At 34.5% G+C, this 18,251-nt stretch overlaps 2 protein-coding genes and 1 long non-coding RNA gene across 4 annotated transcripts in view; 1 reads left to right on the forward strand and 2 right to left on the reverse strand.

The window, feature by feature from the left end:
• The window catches only part of LOC124441698 (nuclear anchorage protein 1-like), a 34,099-nt gene extending 25,336 nt beyond the window's left edge, over positions 1-8,763 (reverse strand). Inside the window, 18 exon segments of the mRNA XM_046992165.1 lie at positions 126-288; positions 490-674; positions 1,044-1,206; positions 1,579-1,763; positions 2,008-2,170; positions 2,741-2,958; positions 3,031-3,175; positions 3,254-3,901; positions 3,987-4,114; positions 4,190-4,352; positions 5,041-5,169; positions 5,268-5,449; positions 5,515-5,689; positions 6,161-6,339; positions 6,408-6,582; positions 7,146-7,327; positions 7,472-7,667; positions 8,591-8,763. Coding sequence (XP_046848121.1) covers positions 126-288; positions 490-674; positions 1,044-1,206; positions 1,579-1,763; positions 2,008-2,170; positions 2,741-2,958; positions 3,031-3,175; positions 3,254-3,901; positions 3,987-4,114; positions 4,190-4,352; positions 5,041-5,169; positions 5,268-5,449; positions 5,515-5,689; positions 6,161-6,339; positions 6,408-6,582; positions 7,146-7,327; positions 7,472-7,667; positions 8,591-8,763 — 3,552 coding nt within the window.
• Positions 8,710-15,498, reverse strand: LOC124443158 (utrophin-like). Of its 2 annotated transcripts, none has more exons than XM_046993680.1 (23): positions 15,376-15,498; positions 14,649-14,710; positions 14,488-14,577; positions 14,331-14,408; positions 13,644-13,736; positions 13,329-13,459; positions 13,172-13,255; positions 12,983-13,098; positions 12,767-12,906; positions 12,423-12,614; positions 12,136-12,317; positions 11,981-12,026; positions 11,698-11,877; positions 11,060-11,241; positions 10,883-10,937; positions 10,568-10,774; positions 10,295-10,476; positions 10,131-10,176; positions 9,858-10,037; positions 9,322-9,503; positions 9,173-9,227; positions 8,859-9,064; positions 8,710-8,772 (listed from the first exon to the last, which is right to left on the reverse strand). In XM_046993680.1, the coding sequence occupies exons 1-22, from the start codon at positions 15,422-15,424 to the stop codon at positions 8,861-8,863; spliced, it is 2,736 nt and encodes a 911-aa protein (XP_046849636.1). In that variant the 5' UTR covers positions 15,425-15,498; the 3' UTR covers positions 8,710-8,772; positions 8,859-8,860. The 2 variants fall into 2 exon arrangements, with proteins under 2 accessions (XP_046849636.1, XP_046849637.1); XM_046993681.1 differs by lacking the exon at positions 15,376-15,498 and adding an exon at positions 15,118-15,188.
• Positions 11,876-13,084, forward strand: LOC124443172. The gene is made up of 2 exons (XR_006947531.1): positions 11,876-11,961; positions 12,929-13,084. It is a non-coding gene; the product is annotated as an uncharacterized LOC124443172 (long non-coding RNA).
• Positions 15,499-18,251: the final 2,753 nt, after the last annotated feature.

An 18,251-nucleotide genomic window follows, 5' to 3' on the forward strand; every position in this document is an offset into this window, starting at 1 on the left:
GACACATGAATTAACTACCCACAATTTGAAAAACAACCAATAAGATATTGATATAACTAAGATAAATTCTAGGAAATCATAATGAAATTTACAACATTGTAATTATATCAGTTCAAAAATCTTACGTGTAAAATTATTTTTTGTCTTTCCTTTACTTCATCATCGTCCGTTGGTTCATCAAATAACTTTAAGTTGATCTTAATTTCATCCAGTTTTTGTTTGAGTTCATCGGCATTCTTTAGCCAATCTTCCACATTCTTTTGATCGTCTTCTCTCTCCTTCTCAATGCTGGTAAAATTCACAGTCACAGTAGTTTCATTGAACTCAATTACACAAGAAAATAGCCCTTTCAATATCATGAAACAATCCCAAGGTTTAATAAAGTAAAAAATATAAAATTAGGCCGTCAAATTTCATCACTACTGTTCAATTATTTTACTAATGAGGTGATGATATAAACAATGATCTGACGCAATATGTGACACTCACATTTTTCCACCATCGTCTGCTTTGGCGGTGATGTCACTCCAGATGGTTGGTAATTCACGAAGATCAGTCTCAATGGCTTCCTGCTGTTCTAGAGGTCTCGTGATCTTCCTGTCTTTTAATTTGAAGCCATCTTTTAAAACTTTATCAAAATCATCTTTTAGAGTTGGTTTGTTGACATAAAATTCCTAAACACGAGAGATACATTCATTAATTACTCAGACTTTTAAAAAACAACCATGAAATAACAAATTTTAACAATGTCTACATCACAACACTGACGGTAACCTCACAACACTGTCAGTAACCTCACACCACTGTCGGTAACCTTACACCACTGTCGGTAACCTCACAACACTGTTGGTAACCTCACACCACTGTCGGTAACCTCACAACACTGTCGGTAACCTCACACCACTGTCGGTAACCTTACACCACTGTCGGTAACCTCACAACACTGTCGGTAACCTCACACCACTGTCGGTAACCTCACACCACTGTTGGTAACCTCACAACACTGTCAGTTAATCACATCGTAATTATTTTAAAAATCTTACGTTCAAAATTATTTTTTGTCTTTCCTTTACGTCATCATCGTCCGTTGGTTCATCAAATATCTTTAAGTTGATATTAATTTCATCCAGTTTTTGTTTGAGGTCATCGGCATTCTTTAGCCAATCATCTACATTCCTTTGATCGTCTTCTTTGTCTTTCTCAATTCTGGAAAATTTACAGTCATCAGTCTTAAAAAACACTAGAATATAGCTCATTGATATCACAAAATCAACCCGTACGAATTTTATGAAAAAATTTAGAAGTTCAGAGAAAATCTGTCGAAATGCGTCATGCTTATGCGTTCAGACTGAAAACTATAAGTCCAAATATTCATTTTGTAGAAAGTAATTTTTGTAAATAATCATTTTCGCATTAATTAACACACACTTATAAAAAGCATCAATAATGGTGTGGTTTCTTGGAAACTTAGACTTACTTTGATAGTCAAATTTCATCGCTACTGTTAACTAATTCAACTACTATTCAACTAAAGGGTAATAATATAAAACGATGGTCAGACACATATGTAACACTTACATTTTTACACCCTGGTCTACTTTGGCAAGGATGTCACTCCATGTTGTTGGTAATTCACGAAGATCAGTTTCAATTGCTTCCTGTTGTTCTTGAGGTCTTGTGATCTTCCTATCTTTTATTATCGAACCATCGTTTAAAACTTTATCAAGATCATCTTTTAGAGTTGGTTTGTTGATATCAAATTCCTAAAGACAACAGACACATGAATTAACTACCCAAAATTTGAAAAACAACCAATAAGATATTGATATAACTAAGATAAATTCTAGGAAATTATAATGAAATTTACAACATTGTAATTATATCAGTTCAAATTTGAAGAAACAATCGATAAATTATTTACTCATTGAATATAAATGGCAACATATTATGACAATGAACTCTACGACATTGTGAGTAAATCATTAGAAGGTTTTTAAAAAATCTTACATTCAAAATTATTTGTTGTCTTTCCTTTACATCATCATCGTCCGTTGGTTCGTCAAATATCTTCAAGTTGGTTTGAATTTCATCCAGTTTTTGTTTGAGGCCATCGGCATTCTTTCGCCAATCATCTATATTCCTTTGATCTTCTTCTCTCTCCTTCTCAATTCTAGTAAAATTTAAAGTCACAGTAATTTTAGAAAAGTCCATTAGAAAATATCATAACTTCGATTATCGGAATTAAATCCCCAATTATCTTCAATTTTACGTGCGCAAACCAAACATGTGGTTGTCGTTTTTTAAACGTTCGCTGTGAGTTGTAAAAGTATTTTCATTTTCCAGGAGCTTACGATAAGTTTGACTAAGCTATGGTCATCTGAGAAATTAAAACAGTCTTGTTTAAAAGTAATCTGATCTTTTAGAGGTCAAGTGAAAATCACAAGATCTCGTGAAAATCACAAGATCTCGTGCTAAAACACGTGAAAATCAAGGATGACGAATAAAGATTTGCGGATGCAAAACAAGTACTAAGTGAAGGAAACAGGATCTTCAGAGATGAAACATAAAACGAGGGAAAGTTAAGTCAAACCTGAGCAAATCGTTAAAGGTGGTAACCATAGAAACAGAGAATACATGAAAATGTAACTATAGAAACGAAATATCCGTGGGAAGCCAACAAGGTAAACGGTACAAAAAGGACACAAACACATAAAATAAACACGGACAGTACGTAACGTACTCAAGCAGCTTCTTGTCCAAGTCATCAGCACCGATCATTATCCTAACGTCGAAAGCGAAATTCAATAGCTCGTTCCATCGAAAACGATAATCTTCAACTTTTTCAGAGATGTCATCAAGACATTGATCAGGAACTAATTTCTTGTTGACGACATGTTCGCCATAATTGATGACGTCGTTCACCCTCTTTTCGTTTTTCTCGCGTTCATTCATAAAGTTCTACGAGAGAAAAACGACAAAGAACATATTTAAACTAACGTGCAGTCAAACTTTAACGGTGTGTAAACATACTTCAAAGAATACTTTCTCTTGTTCTTCGCTATCAATATGACAGGAGTGGAGATTTTCTTGATTTTCCGTTAACCAAACAGATAAAGCTTCAGATTTCTGTGTCCAAGTAGAAAACTCTTGAACTTTATTCACCTGTTCATCAAGACTAAAAAAGAAAGAATATAACTGAATGAGTCAAAGAAAAACTTTGACCGAGTGACAGTGAATAGACTGTCCAGCTTACTTTTTCTCGAAAGCAAAAGCTTTTTCTTTCAAATTATTCCAACGATCCATGACTGTCTTCATTTCACCCATAACCTTGTTACAATCTTTCTCGTGACTCATCGGATCACTCCCAATATCGCTTGCACTCGTCTCCAACGATGAGACGTTCATTTCATATCCACTGACATCCTTTGTCAACTTCTCAACCTCTTCATGTTGTTCACGTATCGCACTGATCTCCAAGCTCATTGGCTGACTCTTTACCATCTCTAGTCGTTCATTCATTTTATCCATCCAATCAACAATATTGCGATCATCAGTCCACCATTTATCAATCTTTTTAGTTATATCAAAAGCTACAGGCTCCTCAAAAGTGTCTGTCGTCACAGTTTCACGAACAATGATGTCATCATTATCTACTGTTTCTGGTTCGGTAAAAGTGTCCGTCATGACAGTTTCAGGAACTATGATGTCATAATCTTTGGTTTCGGGCACCTCAAAAGTGTCCGTCATTACGATTTCTGGAATAATGACGTCATTATCTTTTGTTTCGTTCTCAAATATCTCAGAAATAATGTCTATAGGTTTTGGAGGTTTTTTCCCTTTGATTCTGCAAACAGAAGATCGTACGTTCATAAAAAAGTTGGCCGAGTCATATTCCTCGCGTCTTTGAAAAAAATAATTGAAGTTTTAACTTACATTTCGTCTTTTCGGACAAAGATTTCAAGAGATCATTGTAACGTATTTTGTACGAATCCAAGTCTTCTTTAATCACCTCACGATCTTCCTCGGTCAATTTTGGATCATTCAGGAGAAGACTTCCAAAGTAAGGCAGATCATTGTATTCTTTGTTAACCTTAGGCAAGCTATTCTTGATCACCTTAATGATGGAAACAAACGATTTAAGTAAAATAATACAACGCCACAAGAACGTCCGTCTTTACTTGAAACGTACCTCCATTTTTGTTTCTATGGCCGTTTTATCGTCATCGTTTAACATTCCGCCAAGTTCCGAATTCTCTCGTTCAACATCCGACAAAGGTTCGTTCAACTCGCGACATTCACGTGACCATTTTGTCATCAAGCGTTCACGATGGATGACGTCATCTCCATCAGATCTACAAGAATAGAGCAATGAAAAATGTATCAAACCATGTGACTGCTGGTTCCAAAACTGATACGTTCCCAGATTTCATTTTTAAAAATGAGGATTTCGAGAAAATATAAAAGTCTCTTTTCGGTTATTTTGAATGAATGCATGGAATACAGTAATGAAAGTAAGGAGATTATAAAATCAAGTACCGCCATTTTATTCGATATTTCTATTTTGGAAGAAGCATGCTACTTTACTGTAGCGGATAAATATTTGTCATTTCAAAAACTCAGAAAAGTTCGGTTCTGTTCATTTTTAGTTTCAGAATTTAAGAGTTTTCTCGCTTTACATAAGCGCCACTCATGGTGGTGCCTCGTAAGAATCACCTTCAGTACTTTTAAAAACGTTCCCATACCCGTCAACACTGGTATAACTGGTTTGAAATGACGAGATCAGCGAGATGCTTTTAATAATATAATAACATTACCCTAATATTCAAACAACGCAAGAAAAAACTAGAAGACTTATCATCCCAAATTAATTTCTCAAAAAAATGGTAAAAATTTTCACGGTTTGCTCTGCGGTCAAAAAAATATTTTTTCACTCATGCCACTTTATATTAAATTTTATATTTTCATTTTAAGTTTCCTTTGGGCATTATGTTCCTTGAATACACGACATAACGGAAGTCTGAATTGTTCAAATCAACTCACCTATCGGGTGATCCAAAGATATCCTCATGTGTACTCCAGTCAATGAATATATCATGATGTCTGTTCTCAACAATGATTAATTCCTCCAAAGCTCCAGCTTGAGGAAGTTTAGCGATCAGATTCTTTGCACTTCAAAAAGCAACACCACGTGATTAACATGTGGCAAAAAGAGATGAATGGTAGGCAAATTGACACGTTAAAATGACTAAAACAAAATATCCACTCACGTTTCACTTCGTGAAGAAACAGATCGAATAAGAGCATTCCATCGTTCTTCTAACGATGTTAACTTATTCTGAAGATAATCTTTTTCTGATTGGTCAGTTGAAGGATCTTCTAAAACTTCCCATGAATTTTGACGAAACTCGTCAAAGCGAGGTTGAAATTCTTGAATATCTGAAACAAGAAGCTAAAAGAAAAGATTGATTTTAGTCCAGGGACACTTCATGTAAAACATAATAAAATGAAAATCACCTCAATTGATGTTTCCTTTGCTCTAACTGTGGCCGGGTCACCTTCCACTTTACCAATTGCATCATCCTTTTCCTTCAAAACTTTCATATCAACATCCAGTTGTTTAAAGATCTCTAACAGATCTGTGTATCTTTGTTTCTTTTCCGTTAATATTGTATCCAAAGCATCGCTGTACCTGGTGGATTAAATTTCAGATGACGTTAAACAAAAGCTAATATAGTCTTAATAATCATGAACATATCGGAGAAAACACGAGTATAAGGACAGGATACATATACACGCAAAATATGCAAGCGAACAGGAGGGGATATAAGTATACAGGAGAGAACTGCAGTGTTCGCGAGGATATGCATCTAGACAGAAGGGGATATGAGTACACAGTAGAGAATTGGAGTAAAGAAGAGTTGTGAGTAGACGAGTCGAGGATTTTGAAAGAAAATACGAAAAGGGATATGGGTTAACGAAATGAAAAGGGCGTACGTACAGTGATACAGGAAGGAAAAGGAACCCAAAAGCAAATAGGTATTCAGGAGTATATATGTGTATGTATGTGTATACATGTGTATAGAATTAGGTACATTAAGCAGTATGATACGGACAAAAAAATGGATGGCAAATCTGACACAAATTAACTATATCGAAATACCTCTCCTTAACATTAGTAACACGGTCACAAATTTTCTGGATTTCACTACGCATTTCAGCGATCTGCAGTTGGACCTTTTCCTTCTTTTCTTCTGGCAATACAGAGCCTTTCGCAATAGCATCACCATGCTCAAACGTAGAATTCGGTATGTCATCCGATTTTGCCTTTCCAATCAAGAGCTACACAAAGAATAACAAACGTCAACAATAAACACTACCACAATTTTTTTAAAAAATGAAAACATTACATTGCAATTATTGATTTGCTGTTGTAATGACGTAATGTCTTCAGAAGGTTCCGTGGATTCAAGATGTTCAACAAGATCTTCGATTGAGTCCATCCAATCACTTATGGTGACACATTTCTTTCGCCACTCTTCGAGTGTTTCTTTCTCTTCCACATTGATGTCAACACTTGATAATCTGTAAAGGTTCAAAAACTATTTTATGCAAACACAACAACAAATGAAATTATTATTGAAACTTAATCTCACAAAATTTTAAACTACTCAAAAAGATTTGAAGCTAGAAATTCAACTCTAGTCCCAATCCCTCCACGCACGGCACGCTCATTCACAACAGCAAAAGAAAACATACTCCAAATAACATCACCTTGTTAAACTCGAGATTCGAATTATTTTAACACGAGACAATGTACAAAAAGCTGTATTTCTTAGCTTGATTATGTCTTGAAGTCAAAATATTGATATCAATGAAATAAAGTCAAAATATTGATTTTCTACATGGTCTTTGATTAAAATAACTTGAATATTGAGTTCATAAAATGATGCAATTGTACAGACACGCGCAACTGGAGGTGAAATTTAGCTTCACGTACGTAAGTACAGGCATCTTTACAAAAAGCCAGCCCTACCGCAATATATTTAAGTTAAATGCTTAGTGTTCACAAATAAATGCTTCAAGAAAGAAATATACCTAAGAAAAAATAAAAAGACAAATTCAAAAAAGCAACCAACCAACCATACCTTTCATCTTCATTTTTAAAATCATCATTCACATCATTCCATTGCGATTGAAGTTCTTCAAACTCATTTTCAATTTCTTTTAAATCGTTTGGACTCAAACCATCAGACTCGGAGAGATTCTGTCGACGGTCTTGTAGTTCGCCCATCTTTTCTTGAATTGTATCCATATCGAGCTTACTTTGCTAAAGTAGAAACACGAGGGATTTGGTATCGAGAAACATCTCTATGTGTCCCTAAATGTCCCTATTTCAAGGTTTTGATAATGTCGAAATGAACTAAATATCCATCAAAAACAGACATTTATTCAATTTGGTTTCACTTTTCACCTTTAACAAAGCAGCAGATGCATCGCTTGCAGGATAATCTTTAATGGTCTTAATGTTTATCACCAAAGTCTCCATTAACTTAACAATTTCTTGATAAAGTATCTTATAACGAACAACATTTTCATTCTTAGGTATCTTTGTCATTGTAAACGTCTGTTTTCCAAATTTCACCTTCGCATTCGTTATCTTTGGTTGCCTATAATTTATGTACATAAAATAACATATGGGATCACTTGTGATTCTTAATTACATAATAATTATGAACATAACAGACTGGAATAGTAAAACAATTTTTTAAAAATATTGCATTATCAATCTGTAAAGGAACGACAAAACAAAGTGATCAAATCCATGTTCCAAAGATGAAGACTGAATGTGCAAAACAATTTTCGATCATAATGGTTGTATTGAACTAAACGTTGCCGTGAGATAGTCGATGCTCAAAATAATACATAAAGATAGAACTCTACTTTAACACAAATCACTCTATGTTCAAAAAAAAACACACAAAGATAGAGCTCTACCTCACCACAAGTTACATCATTGTCAAAAGTAACATATAAAGATAAAACTCTACACTACCACAAGTTACCTCAGGTCCAAAACTAATAACTTAAAATAGAACTGTAGGTTACTACAAGTTACTTTAGATTCAAAAGTAATACATAAAGGGAGCATTGTACCTTACGACGAGTTATTCTAAGTTCAAAAGTAATATATATAATAAAGATAGAACTCTACGATAGATACTTCTGCGACATAAGCAGAAGCACAACATAGCCAAAACTATGTGCTCTTCTTATGCTTATGCTCGAGTTTATTGCAAGTGATGATGATGATGCTTATGTATGGGAGGAGGGATAGCTTTTGTGCAATGTTTGTAGGTTTATAATAATTTATCTTCATAAAAAAATCTTTCTGTATTTTCTTTAATAATTTGCTTGACCCCTACAGATAGCAGCATGTAGTTCGTGCTGAGATGTGGATTAATCTATCGAGTTTTCTACATACTGAATTACTTGTGCTAGTTAATTACGTAATAATACAAAAAACATAAGATATATTGAGGACATAAAAGTAAAAGAAATAGTTCTATATGAAGTAATGAACACAACTCACCTTCTGAATTCTTCACTACTCTGTTTAACAAGTGTCGACCATCGGTCATTCAATTCTTTCGAATCCTTCTGGATTTCTGAGAATTCGTTGGGATCAACACCCTGAGCTTTAGACATTTCTTGGTTTGTTTCATTTAATTCTTTAACCTTCTTCTGCAGTCCCTGCATTTCCATTTGCACTTCCTAAACATAATTTAATGATTCTTTAAAAAATTACCGTACTTTAAAATCACAAAAGAAAAATCTAACTCATTTTTTAATTAACACACCCTCAACTTCTTAGCGTTTTCCTGACTTGGATCCTCTTTTTGGATCTCTTCCAGTCTCTCCTCCAGTCTCTTGATTTTGTATAAGATGGTATAGTAAATGGTTTTGTATTGTATGACAATTTCATTGGTCGAAACTGTTTTATACTAATGACTTCACCATCAATATTTAACGACGTCGTTGTTGCTGTAGCGTGTGGAGTTTGACTCTTGATAAAGAAAAACAAATAATTTGTTATCACCTTCAAAACAATTAAATGAAAGAAAGATCATTGCGTGAAATAAAATATGATTTGAAATAAACAAAAACAGCTTACGGTTACTTCCTGTCTAGTTGTTGTGTACACAGTCTCTGTCGTCAGAACAGGTTGTCTAGTTAACAGAAAAGGATGCTGTTGTGTAGATACTCGGATCAGAGAAAGTTAGACTTGACAAGTTGAAACGAGGATTGGGGTGAAAATTTTACCTTTCTTTTTCTGTTGAAATAAAGTTATTGACATGAGTGCGACGAGATTCAAAATCTTTAAAATCATTTTGCAATTCTTCAAGTTCTTCTGGATCAACGTTCTCGGCGTCTTTCATTTCACTCATTAAATTATTCAATTCAGTAATTTTCTCTTCAAGATGATCCATTCTCTGAATATTTTCCTAAAATGCAGACATCATCAACATTTCATTGTTGAGATTGTCACGTAAACAGAGTACGTTTTCTAATGGCGTCATTTCAACAAACAATGAAATTCTTTCATCATTATTCAACAAAATACAATGTATAATCAACGAATGCTGATGGGCTAATAGCCGTTCTTTAAATCATCATGTCAATGGAGAGACGGCATAACGCAGTTGAGCATTACGTCATGCAAATGACAGCCACATCAACGTCTTAGAGCAACGAGAATATAAAAACGTTGCTAACGACAAACATCCAATGATAAACCATCATATCATATTCACCATCACTCAAAAATTGTTCAATACCTGTACAATATGGTTACTTACATCAAGTAATGCGGCCGTTTTCTGACTCGGTTCTTCTTCTTCGATGATTTTCATGTTCTTTTCAATCAGTTTGATGATGGTTATAATTTCATAGTAGACAATCTTGTATCTGATGACAATTTCATTAGATGATACTGACGTAATGTCAATAACTTCTTCACCAATCGTCAAACGACAACTCTGAAAACAATATAAGCAAACATGATTGGCTCATGGAAGTTCAACAAATAGAAAAATTAATTCACATTATGACGGTAAATTAAATCAACTCACCTGAACCGTTCTTGTCGTCCTAATTTCGCGAACAATCGTGGGTTGTCTGACAATAAGATTATTTGATAGAAAATTTTCATTTACACAAAAAAACATAATCATTCACCTCACCGAAGAAGGATGAAAATCATTTTTCTTTATATGAAGTAATGCAAACAACTCACCTCTTAATTTCTTCATTACTCTGTTCAGCAAGTGTCGACCATCGTCCACTCAATTCTTTAATCTCATTCTGGATTTCTGAGAATTCTTTGGGATCAACACCCTGAGCTTTAGACATTTCTTGGTTAGTTTCATTTAATTCTTTAACCTTCTTCTGCAGTTCCTGCATTTCCATTTGCACTTCCTAAACATAATTTTATGATTCTTTAACAAAAAAAATTACCGTACTTTAAAATCAAAAAAGAAAAATCTAACTCATTCGTTAATTAACACACCCTCAACTTCTTAGCGTTTTCCTGACTTGGATCCTGTTTTTGGATCTCTTCCAGTCTCTCCTCCAGTCTCTTGATTTTGTATAAGATGGTATAGTAAATGGTTTTGTATTGTATGACAATTTCATTGGTCGAAACTGTTTTTATACTAATGACTTCGCCATCAATATTTAACGACGTCGTTGTTGCTGTAGCGTCTGGAGTTTGACTCTTGATAAAGAAAAACAAATAATTTGTTATAACCTTCAAAACAATTAAATGAAAGAAAGATCGTTACGTGAAATAAAACGTGATTTGAAATAAACAAAAACAGCTTACGGTTAATTCCTGCCTAGTTGTTGTGTACACAGTCTTTGTCGTCAGAACAGGTTGTCTAGTTAACAGAAAAGAATAAGAGTAGATGTTACACGTAGAGTAGAAATGAATACAGTGATACTGGGATCAGAGAAAATTAGACTTGACAAGTTGAGACGAGGATTGGGGTGAATATTTTACCTTTCTTTTTCTGTTGAAATAAAGTTATTGACATGAGTACGACGAGATTCAAAATCTTTGAAATCATTTTGCAATTCTTCAAGTTCTTCTGGATCAACGTTCTCGGCGTCTTTCATTTCACTCATTAAATTATTCAATTCAGTAATTTTCTCTTCAAGATGATCCATTCTCTGAATATTTTCCTAAAAAGCAGACATCATCAACATTTCATTGTTGAGATTGTCATATAAAAGAAAGCAGTTTCTTCTACTGCGTAACTTCGTAAACAATGAATTTTTTTTTCATCTTAATTCATGAAAACAGAACATATATTATTACTTTTTTTAGAAAAAATAACGACGATAGATTGGCCAATAGCCACGCTTAAAATCATGAACAAGGAATGACGCAACAACGTAGTATACGACATTTTTCATCACGCTATGACATCATAATGCATACGTTAAAGTAGTACATCACGCTATGACATCATACAAATGACGACGACATCAACGTCCCAGAGCAGCAAGAATGAAAAAAAAACACAACATTTTCAGCTTCGTTTGCTAACGACAAACTTCAAGATTGATAAACCATCATATCCTACAAAATTGTTCATCATTCAAAAATTGCCTGCTACATATAATATGGTTACTTACATCAAGTAATGCGGCCGTTTTCTGACTCGGTTCTTCTTCTTCGATGATTTTCATGTTCTTTTCAATCAGTTTGATGATGGTTATAATTTCATAGTAGACAATCTTGTATCTGATAACAATTTCATTGGATGACACTGACGTAATGTCAATAACTTCTTCACCAATCGTCAAACGACAACTCTGAAAACAATATAAGCAAACATGATTGTGGAATGGAAGTTCATGGAAGTTCAACAAATGGGAAAATTCATTCACATTATGACGGTAAATTAAATCAACTCACCTGAACCGTTCTTCTCGTCCTAATTTCGCGAACAATAGTGGGTTGTCTAACAGTAATTGATAAAAAATTTTTACGTACACAAATAAACATCATTCATCACACCGAAGATGAACAAAAATCATTTTTCGTTACATAATGTAATCAAAACAACTCACCTCTTAATTTCCTCATTACTCTGTTGAACAAGTACCGACCATCGTCCACTCAATTCTTTTAACTCGTTCTGGATTTCTGAGAATTCATTGGGATCAACACCCTGAGATTTAGACATCTCTTGGTTCGTTTCATTTAATTCTTTAACTTTCTTTTGTAGTTCCTGCATTTCAATCTGAACTTCCTGTGTAAGCACCATAAAAATCAACAGCGTTTCAAGCAACTGCTCTTTGCACAAGTTATCTTTTTGTATATAAATAATGAACACTTTTATGATATCGTTAATTACCCTTAATTCTTTGGCACTTTGTTGACTTGGATCCTCTTCCTGTATCTTCTTCATCCTCTCTTCCAATGCCTTCACTGTGTACAACACGGTGTAGTACAGTTTTTTGTGACGTAAAACAATCTCATTGGTGGAGACTATCTTAATATCAATGACGTCATCGCCAACACGTAACCTGCTGGATCCAGGCTCATCCTAAAGCATAAGAAACACATATAAGCATAAGTGGTTATCGCCAGGGGCAGATCCAGGAGATTATGAAGGAGGGGGCCGAACTCTATTATTATTCAATTTGTTGGGTATTTTCTAGCAAAAGAGGGGGGCTGCAGCCGCTTCCCCAACTTTACCTCAATGATTAATGATGTCCTTTTTACTTCAACAGCAGCAGGCATGTTCTCCACCTCAGGTTCATGATTTCTTAATACTTCATATAAAGTAGACAAGTACATCAACATGCCATTTTTGTCAACGTTCCCTTCTTCAATATCTAAAAAGTCATTTTTATTCAGCTACTAAGAAATTTGGTCAGTCCAGGCAACTATTTTTGAGTTATCTATGTCAACCTGAAGGATCCAGTAAACTAGGAACACCAAACTCCTTGTTTGCAATGTCAAATGCATATTCCAGTCGTTTTGGAACAGACATCTTTTGAGCCCCATTTATATCAACAGCATTTGGACTAAATGAAGAAGTATAAATGTTCAAGGATGTTCTGTAGCAAATTTGATGGTGCGTATGATAGCAATACTTACCGAAAGACAAAAAGAAGAAAGACGAAAGCAAGACCATCATGCCAACTCTTTGTGATATCATTAATTGGAACCAGGTCTGAAAACCTACATAAATTCACAATTTAAGCAATGGACATGACTTAAAGAAAATTACAATCCCTAGCAATCCTGTAGTTACCCACGAAGGACATCCTGTGCCCATTTCAACAACATTTTCTCAACGTCAGTCTGACTCAAATTTGATTTCTTTTGAGGTGAAGGTTTATCATCACTCTGACCTTCCTCTTCATCAAACATAATTCCTTGAACCTATAAATTTTCAAAGTTACAGTGTTTAGTTAAAAAACAGTTGACCTTCCTTTTTTTTCTCTAAACTGACATTGCCAACACTAAGCATAAACATGACTGAAAATGTGAAAATGACAATGTTGAACAGCTAGAGACATATTTCAAAGACTAATTCATATATAAGAAAATACCTTATGTTACTAACCTGAAAGTGTAATATAATCATCCACAATAGTCCAAGGATTGAAGTCTTATTTCCATCAACAATTGCTTCATTGTGTATAAAATGAAGCTTCAACTGGAAACATAACATTGTAACACTCAGAACAAGAAATCGTCATTATAATGATCTGTACAATCATTTGGTTCTAAAACCTGATAGTTCTAATCTTAATAGTTTCTTTAACAAGACAATTCTATTTACCTTTACTGGTATTTTCAGCTATGTGTGTTTTTTTAGAGACAGAGGTTAAACTGGATAGGGTCTGCTATGTGGTTCTTTCGAACTTAGAATGTCTGTGTTATAGTAATCTTTCTAGCTAGAAGATGTGTCTAGTTATACTGGTTTCTCTCTCTTTACTTCAATTACTTTTGCTGGGTAAGTCTCTTAATGAGTGGGTGGGTTACTGTAAGTGAGTGGGTTGTTCTTAATAGGTGATCTCTCAAAATGGGAGGGTGTGTCTCCATGAAAGGGTAGGTCTCTCTTTCAGCCATATTGATGACTTTTACAAAACAGGTTTCTCTAACTGCCTAGGTTGCTCCAACTGAAGTGTTTCTTTCAAAAAAGGCTCTCTATCTTTGGGAGTTTTTCTATAATTTCTGTACTGATTTGTCGAACATCTCTGTCACCTCTCTCATCACCATAAATAATATGCATAAATTCAAAGCTTACCCCGGCATCTTTCAACAGGGTCAATACTTTGCTAACATTGTTGAGTTTGTGAAACCTCAGATTTCCTTTGTCTGCCTGCTAAAATAGAAATATATATTTGTAAAGATATATGATGTTTGTTACCCTTATTCAAAAATAACAAATGAACAACACATACAATTTTTTTCTTTAACAAAACTTCAAGGAGTGCAATCAATACACGACCATCTTGCAGGTCTTCGATCAAATCCTTGACTGGAGGATGAGTCTAAACACAGAAACCAAGAATAAGGCATAAAAATACTTTAAATAATAATGAAGTAACAATTCCTTCAGTACCTTTGGAAGTTTCGAATTTATCCATTTTGTATAAGTGCGAATGTTCATCTCTTCCAGTGATTCTGTTAATGGGAATTATATTTTCATGATGATATATCTCCTGGAGGTGCGTGTAAGGTTGAATGAAATATTTATGCGTGGTATACATAATGGTTTTCAATATACAAGAAATGTTGAATATTCAGCAGTTGTGCTGAACAATGTACAATCTATGCACTCTGTTATAATTGTAACTAACGCGTTTCATTTTCTTTCAACGCCTAAGTTCAACATGACTTCTACTTAAAATGCAAATAAGATTTCAAATCAAATCAAATGCGTGACACAAATATGAAGTTAAAACTCGCAATATTATGACAGCTTTGCATGTCATGCAGTGCGAAGATGTACAACTTATTAATTTAATCACGTTACACAAATGCTAACAGTATGAATACAACAAACTCAAAACTTGTTTTCTTTTACAAACCCTCGTCAAGTATTTCCCTCAATAGCTGAAGTATCTCAAGTTTGATAATAAAAAATAACGCTGACTACCCGAAGGAAGTCTTATACACGGATAGGCGTTCACCTTAAGTTTGCACAACGTGATTTCGAGTAAAATATTTAGTTTCATCTTTCACAAATCATGTGACAGAAGATGCTGGAATAATCACCAATGTTTGGTATTGAATGCTACAAACTACAGTAATCCTTGACAGAACAGCACGAAGACCAATATTCTTACCTACATTATCGCGGATCATTTTACCTATTCCTACATCACCATGAGCCATCGTGAAGGGAAACTTCGCAGAGTAAACCAGTCTGCTCACGAAGGCAGTCTGCGTTAAATTAGCTCCTTGGCATGCTAATGTTGAGCGTAAGTGTTTACAAGATTCAATGGAGCAAAACGCATATTCTAATTCTGTATTATTCAGAAGACTTTCATTGGCAAATACTCAAATTGCAAGTATTTGTCTAAGAAAGCACTTTCATGATTGGGCAGGCTGAACAAAAACAATGTAATATAACACTTAAATCCTCACGAAAATGACAAAATCCACAAATTGACAGGTTACCACGTCAATTTCAAATTTTTGCGAACAAATTATAAAAACGGTGACCCACATGTACAATACACGAACACAAATCGAAATACACTAACGCCAGTCCATATTTTGCTTACTTTGACAATGACGAATCGAAATATCCAGTATACAGTAACATCACAATTGCTTGCGGCTTAATAAGCCGAGCTTACATTCTCAAAATGGAAGAGGCGGTACGATCAGTGGTGTAGAAGTGGGAGGGGGGCGCTTAGGGGAGGAGCCCCACTTCTACTTTTGAAATTGGTAATTTTAAAAGGGCACTATTAACAAAAACGTCAAGAGAGCCCCTCCTCTGATAAATTTAGTTCTACAGCACTGAGTACGATACAGTAAGAATTATCAAAACAAAACTATTCTGAGTTTACTACGTAAATTCCATTACATTTCTATTTCAAGAAGTACTCTTTTAAATAAGGTGAAACAGCATGGGCTGCGTTGACGCGGGAATGTTGTTGATGAAGATCGAATCAGACCATATATATTACGAAATTACGAGAACTTGATGGATACGGTAATATGCTTGCACATATAGCTATTTGGAGGCGTTTGCAATCTAAATATAACGTTCAAGTACGTCGTCAGTTATTCAAACTATGCTCAAAGAAATCGACCCTGAAGCACCGAGACTTCGACGAGCAAACAGACTAAAATACCCCGACGGGTAAAATAAACTGAAGCCGTATGGCTTTACAGTTTACGTAAGCATTGACAGCTTTATAATCAAAATTATCGGCTATCGGATAATTAATGAAAATTATGCGATAATCGATGATTATAATTAATATTGCGCCAGAGGGCCTCGTGTCATGGTAAATTACGCGTGAGAAATTGAGTTAAATCAACTCATTGACTTCTGGACAATGATGTGGAAACTTGGACAGGACTTGTTTTCATATTTATTTCGGTATTCGAATGAATTTTTTGAAGCGTAAGCTAACAAAAAGCTCTATCTCAAACTATGTACTGTCAAGAGTTCAATCTCAACCAAAAGCTCAATCTTAAACTATCTGCTATCAAGATTTATCTCTGTATATATTTGGTGTAATCATTTATCTCTGTATCATTGGATACTGTATCATGTATTCCAAATCAGCTTTATTTTCTCCCTGAGTCGGTTTGTACAGAAGACTATATAGAAAAAATTTGTCTTAGATGATCTTCCTTGGCATAACAGATGATGAAAATGGAATTTATCAAGAATATTTTTCATACAACGCACCTTAGCTATAACTTGAAACACCGCAAATCTGGTCATATAACTAAATATCATTTTCAAATCTTAAACAAGATTGACGTAAATAATATTAAATATGTAATTGTATTTTAACAACGTTGATAAAGTCTACTTTATTCAGTAGCTATATACTTGCAGACTACCAACATGTACGCAGCGTACCTACTTTTAAATGTATGCCATTGTATTTAATAAACGCAGTGTTTTGGGAGATACACCCAAAGGCCAAGAAATGAAAAAGAACCTGCATATTTCATCATAGTTACAATAAATAATGTTATGAAAAATAACTTCGCTTGGCCCCAAATGTGGACACTGTTTTTTTTTCCAAAACAAAACGAATTGGGAGGGAAAACCAGTGAATCCGGTAAAAAACCCTCCAATAAAAGAAAAGATCAAAAATTTAGAAAAATTTCTTTGAATTTTTGCAGTTTTAAGATGTTTCATAGTTTTCAATTTCTTGTTTTCAATGATCCCGATGATTTACTTTAACATGCAGCGTAGTCAGATCGTACGTCGTACAAACTTATAACAATTTTAAATTTACAGAGCGACAAAAACGCGGCCTGACTACCTTTGACACAGCGAATATTTTGTGTTCGAATAAAAGAGACGCAAACTTTGGTAGGGAACAAAAAATGAAAGTGCGCAGAGTGTTTACAAAAATTTTAATAAATAGACGAAAAACGAAAACTCATTAAAGCGTACGACCTTACCATTCACCTGCCAATAGCAATGAAAAATGAAACGACCAAAGTGACGTCATGACTTGCATAAAAATCATTTTTGATGTCTACTAGACTTCATTCAAAATTTCTATGTTGCTTCCTTAAGACCTTCATTAATAGCTGGCTTTCACTCGTGTGTTTTATCAGAAAATTTAGTTTTACAGAAATTTTTAACGGTTGAATTTGAAAATGCGTTATACTGATAAACATTATGCATAACCAGTGGCGTAGCTAGCGGTCCCGCTACTCCCGCCCGGCGGGAGTAGAAATTTCCCAAAAAAATAATAAATATTCTATTTGGACATAAGATATACATTATTTCACGAACAATTTGTAATATTATGTTTTATTCGTTCATATTTACGCTTTTATTAGGTGGTCGTAATCGTAATACAGCAAAATCTCAAGATTTGTTATGTAACCTAGCAACCGCCTTTTCTCGCACATTGCATACTCGCGCGATTCTCCACGTATTCCGCCCATCTTCAGAGGGCGGAACATACAATATAATTCTATATAAGAAGTTTTGAATGCTGGTTGGCTAAGGGAC

Source organism: Xenia sp. Carnegie-2017, unplaced genomic scaffold, assembly GCF_021976095.1.
Source record: "Xenia sp. Carnegie-2017 unplaced genomic scaffold, XeniaSp_v1 HiC_scaffold_20, whole genome shotgun sequence".
Classification (NCBI taxonomy): Eukaryota; Metazoa; Cnidaria; class Anthozoa; order Malacalcyonacea; family Xeniidae; genus Xenia; species Xenia sp. Carnegie-2017.

Excerpts from the sequence above, each read along its gene's own strand:
- LOC124443158 (XM_046993680.1), bottom strand. The coding sequence starts at position 15,424 with ATGGCTCATGGTGATGTAGGAATAGGTAAAATGATCCGCGATAATGTA. Across the intron at positions 10,177-10,294 it reads AGTAATGAAGAAATTAAGAG|ACAACCCACGATTGTTCGCG; the intron begins GTGAGTTGTTTG and ends TCTTATTGTCAG. Across the intron at positions 10,038-10,130 it reads GGACGACAAGAACGGTTCAG|AGTTGTCGTTTGACGATTGG; the intron begins GTGAGTTGATTT and ends TATTGTTTTCAG.